At 38.8% G+C, this 10,904-nt stretch overlaps 2 protein-coding genes across 3 annotated transcripts; one reads left to right on the forward strand and one right to left on the reverse strand.

The window, feature by feature from the left end:
- Positions 1–3,214: 3,214 nt before the first annotated feature.
- LOC100243580 (ribonuclease 3-like protein 2) lies at positions 3,215–8,653 on the forward strand. Its single transcript, XM_002278670.4, has 5 exons — positions 3,215–3,417; positions 4,000–4,459; positions 4,542–4,694; positions 4,791–5,164; positions 8,102–8,653. The coding sequence occupies exons 2-5, from the start codon at positions 4,067–4,069 to the stop codon at positions 8,274–8,276; spliced, it is 1,095 nt and encodes a 364-aa protein (XP_002278706.1). The 5' UTR covers positions 3,215–3,417; positions 4,000–4,066; the 3' UTR covers positions 8,277–8,653.
- A 17-nt stretch (positions 8,654–8,670) lies between these two features.
- On the reverse strand, positions 8,671–10,583 carry LOC104877597 (alpha-1,3-arabinosyltransferase XAT3-like). 2 transcript variants are annotated; one of them, XM_059735628.1, is made up of 3 exons: positions 10,346–10,583; positions 10,063–10,209; positions 8,671–9,938 (listed from the first exon to the last, which is right to left on the reverse strand). In XM_059735628.1, the coding sequence occupies exon 3, from the start codon at positions 9,534–9,536 to the stop codon at positions 8,772–8,774; it is 765 nt and encodes a 254-aa protein (XP_059591611.1). In that variant the 5' UTR covers positions 9,537–9,938; positions 10,063–10,209; positions 10,346–10,583; the 3' UTR covers positions 8,671–8,771. The 2 variants fall into 2 exon arrangements, with proteins under 2 accessions (XP_059591611.1, XP_059591610.1); XM_059735627.1 differs by having other exon boundaries at positions 10,063–10,176; positions 10,268–10,583.
- Between the last annotated feature and the right edge of the window lie 321 nt (positions 10,584–10,904).

A 10,904-nucleotide genomic window follows, 5' to 3' on the forward strand; every position in this document is an offset into this window, starting at 1 on the left:
AAAAATAGTATATCTTATAAAAAAACTATAAATTTATCTTATATCATTAAACTCACTCTTTTTTATTTTAAAATTTTAGTAAATGAAACTAGTTTTTTAAACAATTACTTTTATTTCATATATTTTATTTTTAAAAATCAAAACTCTTTATTAAAATATAAGAACTCTGTGAGCCTATTTATGGTATTTTTACAAAACACTTTTAGTATAAAAAGCATTTAAAAAAAAGGTATATATTTGTAGACCCCCATTTTGGGGCACTTTCTTTCTCACCTTTCATGCAGGTTATTTGGCCAGGTGGCACGATCCCGGGAGACCACGTGGCGTCTTTGGAGAGGCTGACAGAGAATCAGGTTAGTGCTTTGAGGAGCTATCAGAATTCGACACCTGTAAAGGGGATTTGGAAAGTTGCAGACTGTAGAGGTAGGAGACCCCCAGCTGAGAGTAGGAGGTCGTCTGCATGAGGCGTGCAGCTGAAGGGGGTGGTTGGGAAAGCCATGCTTGCTGACCGATGAATAGGAGGGCAAAAAGAGGAAAAAAAAAATTGAAAAAGAGGATAGAAGGAACAGAGGGGTTTTTCTAAGAGTTTTGAGGGAAAGAGTCTTGGTGGAACTTGAAGAGGAAGCTAAGAACAGAGGAACATGGAGTTGCTGGGGAGTCCAGGACATAGAGCTGAGAAGGGAAATTTCCAGGTATGACCATTTGTCTTTTTGTATATTTTCCGTTTTTTTTTTCAGACTGCCTAGGTCTGATTCTCAGTGATTTTTCATCTCTGCTTGTTGGGTTGTTCTGTTTTGGTGATTACTGATTAAATATTGGAAGAGTTTATTGTGTTTCATGCCCTATTCTGACGAGTATTTTTCCATCTTAACTCACTAGATGTTGGACCCATGGATGAAATTGATGAAATGGGTCTGATATGCTGGTTAAAGTCTTCATGTTCTTTTTCTTGTTGCTATCCTGTTATCTCCTTGTTTTCTTTTCCTCCCTGAGTGCATACTCAAGGCTCCAAAGTCTCAGCTGCTTTCCGTGAAGCTTCAAGCCATGGCCTCCTTGTGGCTAGAATCTGGGTTTTCAGTGATGATGAGAACATGCCTTTTCAGTTTTCTCCAAGCTTTCACAGTCAGCAAATACCCAAGGTTGCATACTACCAAGCATATTCGTCGGCTAGACGTGGAGGCACATCTGTTGGTGGTCTGCCCATTGTGTTTATGTCCATGCACATGTCTTCACTCTGCATGATCCCTATCTCTATTCTCATGCAAGCGTGTCGTCATCTCATCCCCATGTTTTTTTTTTTTCTTATCCACCATACCCATCGTTCATCTATCCACCTCTCTCTCTAGGTCGTCATACCTATTTCCTCACTCAAGCTTGCAGGAATCAAGCATCCTCCACCACACCCATTTTCCTCTCATTCATTCTCCATCTCACTCCCTCACTTACATGGAGTCTCATGGGTGCATGTTATCCTTCCCTCCTTCACATACCCATTAAAACCACTCACTCGAGCTTCCATGTCCATACCACCCATACCTGTGGGATCCTCCCTAAAAAAATGTCACGTGGCTCTCTCTCCCTTGCACACGCAGACGGTCCCCCTTGCGACGCGCGACATAGCTCATTCCACCTGGGGAAGAATTCTGTCCAGAATTCTTCTCCGCCGACATTCCACCCGGGTATCTCACATCCGGAATTCTTGTCCGGTCGACGTCCTACCTTCTCCGGATGCCTCACATCCGGAATTTCTGTCCCCTAACATCCCACTTTCTCCGGATGTCTCACATCCGGAATTCTGTCCGGCCGACGTTCAACCTTCTCCGGATATCTCACATCCGGAATTCTGTCCGCCAACATCCCACCTTCTTCGGATGTCTCACATCCGGAATTCTGTCTGCCAACATCCCACTTTCTCCGGATATCTCACATCCGGAATTCTGTCCGCCAACATCCCACCTTCTCCGGATGTCTCACACCCGGAATTTTGTCCGCCGACATCCCACCTTCTCCGGATGTATCACATCCGGAATTCTGTCCAGCCGACAATTCAGATTCCCTGGACAGCTTGGCTCGTTAGACACTCGTGATTCGCCGGATCCATTTCCGCCCGCAATCTTCTGTTCCTCTTGATGTTAATAGGCATGAATGTTTTTTTTCATAATTCCAGAATAATGGAATCTGTGATACTAATTCATGCAAAATAAATGGGCTTTGGTGGGGGCCCGACATATATGATTCTATGATCGATTAATAGATAGATTGATTTAGTTTCCATGCACGATTGTTTCTATTCTGCCCTATGACATGCTTTAAATTATTCTTTAATTGTGCACTAACCTCACCTCTTGATAGCGCATTGTCGCTCGTCACCCAGGTACGTATCTATTCCCATTCTGGTATTTCTAAATGCATGTTTTGATTCTCATATGTGCATGATAGTTCCGGGTACTCACTGTTTTACTCGTTCATTACCCTGATTGCTTCATTTTATTAGTAAAGACCCGACTTTAGGGACTTAGAAGGGTGCTACGGTTTTTACCGTACCTTCCTGATAAGTAACCTGACCCCCGAACCCGAATCCGGTTTTTCGTAGATCACCTTTTCCAAATAAGGAGTCACACTTAGGGTTTTTCTTTCTTATTTTGTTTACCCTTTTAAAAATAAAACAAAAATAAGTGGTGACTCCAAGTCATTTTTCCTAATCAATAAAATCATTTTTTTCAAATAAAAATCGAGCTCGTCATCGAGTGGGAAACACATTGAGCCGAAATGCGGGGTCCACAATATTATACGAAATATAAAAAAACGCTTTCAAAAAAATTAAAAAGTCATTTATAATATTTCTCAGAAAAAACATTTGACTTCATTAATGATTTTCTCAAAAACATTTTTACAAATATTCTGAATAAAAATACCATGAAACACGTTCTTAATATAATAATTTTTCAAAAATTTTAAGGTTAGAGGATTTTGCTTCTTCAAATTTTAAAATTTTGGAAATATATTCACAAGAACATAAGATCAGCCCTATTTTTCATATAAGATTTCCTTGCTTTTATGCAGAAGGTTCTATTTTTGAAAACAAGAAGGAAGTACATCCCAAAACTGCCTAAATTATTTCCTTTAATTTATTTACTTTCCTTTTTTGTTTTTTTTTAAAATTATTTACTTCAATTTATTTTCTCCCAGTGGTCTCCAAACCGTGTTCATTCACAGCAGTGTCTACTTCCTACGGCCCCAATACCCCACACCCCTTTTTGTTCTCCCTTACCAAAAGCACTCTTCCTTTTTTTTTTTTTCATTTTTTCTTTTTTTCTTTTTTTTTTCTTTTTACCTTCCAAGCACAGTCTCCTGCTTCTTCTCGCCGACCATCTGAAGATTCTTTTGCATTTTTCCCCCTCTAGAACGGTTTTCCTGGTAAGTTTATATCTTTGTTGGTCCTTCAAAGATTAGTTGTTACAATCTGCATTGGTTAGTTGGTCCGTTTGGTCAATGGGAAAACAAAGGAAAAAGAAAACAAAAGAAAAGAACTGGAGATTTTACCCCCTTCTGTTTCTTTTGGTATTTGATCGGAGGAATCAGTTTATTGAGCTCAGTTGGATGGAGATTTGGTTGCTTAGAGTTTAAACTATGACAGTTTTTTTTTTTGGTTCCTCTTTCTCACTTTTTCTGAGGTTGGTCTGTTTGGATGTCTGAGAACACCAAGGAAAAGGACAAAAGCCAGAAGATTATGATCCTTCCTCTGTTTCTTTTGGTTTCTCACGATTGGAAAATTTTGGGAAATCAATTAAAGTAATTAGTTCCATTGAGTTTTGTCAGGTAGGAGATTTTAGTTTTTGAAGACCTTAAGTATTAATTTCCTCTCTTTTCTTGGAGTTTCTCAGCAACCAAAGTGCTTTGATTCTGTAAATTGATTCCTTATCGTTGAAAAAAGATTCAGCTTTGTGTATTATTTGGTTCAAGGAATCCTTATCTAACACTCTATTTGCTCTTTTTCAGTTGAGATTCTGGGATAATTCAAATTCATTCTTCTCGCCTATATGATATTCTATCATGTATACTCGAAATGTTTCTTGAAATGTTGGCACTACCCTTCAATGTGAAGGATAAAATAGAACCAGAATTTTTTTCTTATCCAAGTAAAAGCATGGAGGCCTCAGTTGAGGCTGTGGAGAGAATTATTAACTACAAATTTAGGAACAAAAAGCTCTTAGAGGAGGCCTTGACTCATTCATCTTACACTGATTCCGCATCGTATCAACGACTTGAGTTCATTGGTGATGCTGCATTGGGCTGTGCTCTAAGCAATTATGTGTTCCTTGCATACCCATCACTTGATCCCGGTCAACTCTCTCTGATCCGGGCTGCCAATATCAGCACTGAGAAACTTGCTCGTGTGGCTGTTCGAGTTGGGCTTTATCAGTATGTCCGGCACAATGCTGCTGCTCTTGATGATAAGGTATTAGATTTGATTATTTTATACAAGGAACAATTAAGTTTTAAATAATGATATGTTCTTGGCTGATACCCTGTGATTTTAGGTTAGAGAATTTGCACTTGCAGTCCAAGAGGAGGGTGATTCTGTTTTGTATGGTGGATCAGTAAAAGCCCCTAAATTTCTCGCAGACATTGTTGAATCTGTGGCAGCAGCAATTTATGTAGATTGTAATTTTGATCTGCAAGTTCTTTGGGTGGTGAGTATTTTGTTGATTTAATTCTCTTTTAACAATTATTGTCTTTACTGTTGGTATCTTGATGTAGTTTTTTATGTTTTGCTTTTATATTTTCAGATCTTTAGGGGTCTCTTGGAGCCTATTGTAACACATGAAGCCTTGCAGCAACAACCCCAACCAGTGACATTGCTCTATGAACTGTGCCAGAAGGATGGAAAGCATGTCGATATCAAGCATTGGAGGAAAGGGTCGAAGAATATTGCTAGTGTTTATGTAGGTGGCAAGTTTATTGCCTCAGGTTCTTCTGACGAGAAGGAAATTGCAAAATTGAATGCTGCAAAGGAAGCCTTGCAGAAGCTGTCATCTAAATTAAAGGACACTGAGATGACCCAGAATAATCTCGAGATCAATGGATCATGTGAGATTGATGGAGCAAAACAGAAGTTACATGAGTTTTGTAGCAAGAAGAAGTGGCCCAAACCAAGTTACCGGTATGAAATTCTACACATTGGAAGATCATATAAATTTCTTTATTTTAATCCTTAATTGTTTCCTAATTTGTTCGATGCATATAAATTTTTAAATTTGTTTTGATAGTTTGCAGATCATAGTTTTTATTGGATGACGAATTCAGAGAGCAAATTCTCATGCTGTGTTGACAAATATTTTAGGAGTACCATTAACAATATTTAGTGTGTGTGTGTGTGTGTGTGTGTGTGTGTGTGTGTTTTTGTATTAAAGTGAATTGAATGAAACATGTGCAGTATGAAGGGCTTCTATACATTAGTTAACTTGTTATGACATTAGAGTACCTAGATGAGGTGGAGGAATATTTTAGGGTGTTCCATGGTCAGTGACGCCCCCATGATTGTTCCGTGGAAAGTTAGAGACTTCCCTACAGTGGGATGGACAGTATGTGAGCAAGAGGAGACAGCTTGCTCACAATGCAGCCCATCATTGTATTATGCGGTTCATCTACAGAGAACAAGAATGACCTTTTAGGAAGAATAGCGACTGACCCCCAGATTAAAATACTTGGTCTTAAATTCTTTGTTTTTGTGGGCCAACTTGTTCTTTGGGTGTTTTGTTGTTGACACGTGTTTTAGGTTGCATTCCCTCTTTTTTGAGTCATGCTAAGAATTATCTTTGCACAAAATGTAAGAAAACATAGAAATAGAATATCCAGATTAGGTAAGATAGATCTTCTATTAGGGTAGAAGATTGTGGTTTTGGACAAGAGGTGAAGTAAGGTTTGGCAAATGAACTCCCTTATGCTTGTTTTGGTGCACATGGTGAGCTTAATAGAACAATTTTCAATGAGGAAGAGCTTCCCAGTCTAAGAGTGAATAGGATCTTTGTTAAGTCCCTTTAGCTCCTTTGGGAATAGGGAATTGATTGTATATTGTGGGATTTTTTGATATCCTTCACTGTAAACAAGTTGGTCCTTATGATGGCTCTCTTGTCCAGAAGGTTTTTTGTTCTTCCTTCTTACCTTGGTGCTTATTGTATGGCATCTGTGTACATAGGTTGCACCCTTTTTGTTAGGGACTGATTGATATATCTTCTATTTTCCTATCAAAAAAACAAAAAAATGAAAGGATGGTATGCCATGTGAAACCAAACCTATTGAGTACATCAGTGATGTGACATGATTGTTCATTTGAAGGTACTACTAGAACCAGGAAGGCCAAAAGTAATGTGTCAAGGCTGAATGACCAGATTGTACTCTCAAAAGCATTGGTGGGGTAACAGTTTGTTAAGCTGAGATCTTACAAAGGATAGTTTCAGAGGAAAACAAAGGGAGCACATCTCCTTAGCCACAAGAGGAAAAGCAGGAGTGAAAGGGATATCAAACTTCCACCATGCAACCAGAAATTAAGAACAAATGGAGGAAAAACCCACTAATTGACTTTGTTATGCAATGTTGGAAGTTCTACAGTTTGGATGATCAAAGTGTTCGTAAAACTAGAATTGTATTTCTGGATTAGAACCCACTATAACCAATACATATTCGGTAATGTACCTCTATGTTATCTGATTCTTAAACTATGAAAGCATCTAAACTCATAGAGACAGAGGCTTACGCATATTCTTCTCACTCCACTGTGATGAACTTACTTCGCAGCCATCTGTGGCCCTTTTCTTTGTCTTTGATTATGACTAGAAATAACTGTTTTTACAGTGCAATGAGACTGGTGGTAAAGGGGAGCAAGTAGGAGACAAGGAGAGGAATCTATAACCTGTGTTTTAATTTCATGACTGACTTCTTTCCTTTATTTAATTCTTTCTTAAAAATCATATGGATTATAGAAGTTAAAGCTTCTTCTGTGGTGGTGATTTTGAATAGGATCAGGTAGTTCTGTTTTGTTTTTATATGAAATGCACTAGTGGAGTGTTTGAATGGATTCTTAAATTATTTAATTCAATTTTTTTGTGAATTTCCTCATCTATTTCTTGCTAGAGAATTTTAGGATAATTACGTTACTTTTCATCTTGCTTGGTTACCCTTGCTAGGAAAAGTTCAGGCTCTTTCTTAAGTATGAGGCCATTGAAGAGTATCCAAAGTCCAGGAATTTACGTTGGTTTTAGTTGTATTGAAAACCTTAAGAACCATAGTAGAGTGCCTACTCCAAGTGCTTTATCTTTCTTATGTGTAATCAGGGTTTATTGCGATTAGTTACTGCAACGCTCACATGGCTTCTATGCTTACACTAGCCAACATTGCTTCACTCAATCTTAAAAGGAAGTGTTACAATGGTTACTGAGTGGACACATGGTTTTTATGTTTACACTACCCAACATTGCTGGGCTTAAAGTTAACAGAAACTACAAATTCAGAAAGAAATATATCTGAATCGAGGAAAGTTAGAAGAAGTTAACAGAAATTACAAGCTCAGGAAGAAATATATCTGAACTGTGGAAAATAAGAACTATGATAATCTAGTGTGCTTGGGTTGTGCTCCTCTTTTTTGTATGTGCCTCTTGATATGATTGTCTTTGTCTATTACAAAAAAAAAAAGGGAATAATCAGAAGTGTGATGTAGTGGCAAGTCTTTAGAGTAAGCAAGCTCTATGTGCCAACATTACTAGTAATAGCCAAATTTTCCTGGATTAGTCTTCATAGAAGATTTCACATTCTTTCAATAGCAAAATAGTTAGGCATTTTAGCTATGACCGCTAGCATTACAATTTTTTATTTTTTTTATCATATTTGCAAAAGATTGGTTTATCCACAGAATAAAGAAATAAATTATAAAAGAGAAGGTAAAGAAAACAATTATTTCACTACTTTTTATGTTCATATATATCATGCATGCAATTATTGTCCTCGTGACCCAGCTTTTGAAAGAATTGTTTTCTAGTCTCCTCACTTCCCCATCTTACATTGCAAGTATCCATTCTTAATTATCTTTTGCTTCAATGTGCAGAATTGAAAAAGAAGTGGGCCCTGCTCATGAAAAGGGATTTTTGTGCTCTGTCCATATCGAAACTGTAGATGGTGTGCTTGTGATGCAGGGAGACACAAAACCAAGAGTAAAGGATGCTGAAAACTCTGCTGCTTCCTTCATGATTTGCACCCTATATGAGTCTAGATATCCGTGATGCCACTTCCTCTCAAACTGGCTCCTTCATCCATCCAAACCTACTTGTGTATGAAATGGAGGAAAAGCTCCTACCTACAGACAAAAAGCTCAACAGTCCTGTGAATAATAGAACCGGAAAAAAATACAGTGAGTAGCTGCCTTTCATGTACTTTACCACATAGGATCGTGTGCCAAAATAATTTTACTTCACTTTTATTAGTTTTTGAGATGAGCATAACCTTTTGGATGTTAACAACGTGATGTTCAGTAGTGGCAACTGCCATATTGTGCTTAAATTTTCCATAGCTGGTTGTGTGCTGTCTCAAATTTCTCAATCTGTAGAAAGCTACAATTTCCTATCAAATGTATGTACATTCTAAGGTTGTGTTCGTTGCATTGTGTGTATATAGAATCAGTTTTGATTATATCGTAAATCCAGAATATCTAGATGAAACCTTTTGGTCATAGTCATTTTCATTTTGAATGAATGAGGCCTTTGCAGTGTGTAATTTTTTCATTTGAATGACGTGGGGTTTCCAAGAAGCTTTCTTGCTTGAACCAGAATCTCCCTGAGCCTCACTAGGTTGATCTTCATATCCTGCCCGTCCAGATACACAGCTCTAGCAACATCATAGCCTTTCAAATGTATGGATTGGGGATCGGCAATAATCGGTTGATCCCGACCATATAAATCAAAGAGGGAACTCTCTTCTGCCTCAATCTTGTACTCCAAATACTGCACACCTATCTTTCTAGCTGGGTCTCCATAGTTGGCTGCCGATGCCCTGTCCAGCCCCAGTGGCACCACCTGCACCGTCACTGCTCCGGCAGGCAGCAATACTGAGTTTGCTAGGCCGGCACCATGGGCTCCTACCATCACACTACACGAGTTCACAACCTGGGCAAACTTGTCCAAGCTTGACATGTTATAAGGCGGTGTTATGATCACCTGAAACCCTAGGTCCTCCATCAAACCCACCGTTTCATCTTCATTCAAGAACTTCCTAGTTGTACGACGAGATATTAGAATCAGCACAGGCTTAGGGTGTTCTATCTCAGACGCAGTTGTAATCTTCAGGCTGTATGATTTTCTGAGAAAATGCTTGAAGTCACTCATGGAGTAGCCTCCAGGAATGTCACTGGTATTGAGGGCCAGATTGTCGTGATACTTGAGACCGATAACAGCCCCTGGGAAGCAGTGCACGCTTCCATCTTCTGCTGGGTTTATAGCGTTGTATGCAGACAACTGTTTCAGAATCCTCTTGTACCTTTCGACCATCCAAGGCTTATCGTCAGTAATGACAAACTGGAGGCGGGATCAGAAATGTCGGGATGTGATGAATAAGGGGATGATCACCTCATTGAATTCATGAAAGAGGTTTCCTGTGAACCCGCCGGAGGAGAAGACCATGGCCGGGACATCGTGGGTGAAATGGCAAGCTGGTGGGTCAATGTTTCCGTGAAGTATATATCTGCACTGGGCTAACAGCCTTCATGGCGATTTCGTCATCTTTCCTTGCATATGGCTGAACACTCTGTTTAAATTCATCTGAACTTTGATCAGACAATACGTAAACTGTATGGTTGTTGATCCTAACTGGTTTATCGGTGACGCAGACTTCTGAATGAAGATCTGAGTAGCAAGAAAATCCAGTGGCTTCAAGCTTGACTCGATCTTCCCCTGGTTGAATGTTTCAAATTTGAGTTACATAAACTAGGAGAAAATAATCAAGAGCTTATAACGTGAGATGACCATTTTTTGTAGTCTTTTTCAATGAATCATACAGTAGAGAGGAGGAAAGAACCTCTCACTAGCCTTCTCAGAATGGACCTCAGTGGTTCTCTCTCTTCCATGTCTCTATCAATCTTCTCTGCAGCATGACTAGAGCTTCTACCCCAATTCCATAAATGGTGCTTCCCTTCATCTCCAAACAAACTCAAATCAGCCAAACCTAGTGTGAGAAAACGAAAAATCAAGATCAAAATTTGACTACAAGTTAGAAGAATTACATGAATCTAATGGACTGAAACTCCATGTGAAGAATGCAGCATAAAGGAAAGCAAAAATGAGTAAGCAGAATAATGAACTTCCAGCCAGAACAAAGCTCCTTGATTCCTTCCCCATCCTATACAAATCCGATCAAAACCAGTAGATGGGGGTTTCATATATATTCTAACAACGCAATATGAACATCACAAGGACTATTCCTGAAAGAGTAAAAGCTCTTCAGTTGGGGTGTCCATTTTTCTCATAAGACTCCATTGCTGTGACTATAAAACTTGATCTGCCTTTGTGAAAATATTTACTTCCCCTGAATGAGGTTCCTTCTTCTATGTTGATGATGCTGTTCTAAATTAACTCATTGCCACCATCCAAGTTTCACGACCTTTAAACCCTTGCAGGCTCCTGGACTCGATGACACGCCTTGGCCATGCATTACCTACCTTGATGATATATACCTTACTGACTTAATTATGATTAAAATTGTCAATTAGTGATAATTATTTGTAATTTCTATACAAAGGGACGGCTGTGATCGAGGTCAATGGCTTACCAGAAGGCGATCGAGATCGAGGCCACGGCAATCAAATCTATCATTTTCTAATGTTGGAAGTCTTTACTAAGCATTTTTATGGTTTGGGTAGG

The sequence above is a fragment of the Vitis vinifera genome, chromosome 19 (assembly GCF_030704535.1).
Source record: "Vitis vinifera cultivar Pinot Noir 40024 chromosome 19, ASM3070453v1".
Lineage (NCBI taxonomy): Eukaryota > Viridiplantae > Streptophyta > Magnoliopsida > Vitales > Vitaceae > Vitis > Vitis vinifera.

Excerpts from the sequence above, each read along its gene's own strand:
- LOC104877597 (XM_059735628.1), bottom strand. The coding sequence starts at position 9,536 with ATGGTCGAAAGGTACAAGAGGATTCTGAAACAGTTGTCTGCATACAAC.
- LOC100243580 (XM_002278670.4), top strand. The coding sequence starts at position 4,067 with ATGTTTCTTGAAATGTTGGCACTACCCTTCAATGTGAAGGATAAAATA. Across the intron at positions 4,460-4,541 it reads CTGCTGCTCTTGATGATAAG|GTTAGAGAATTTGCACTTGC; the intron begins GTATTAGATTTG and ends CTGTGATTTTAG. Across the intron at positions 5,165-8,101 it reads TGGCCCAAACCAAGTTACCG|AATTGAAAAAGAAGTGGGCC; the intron begins GTATGAAATTCT and ends TTCAATGTGCAG.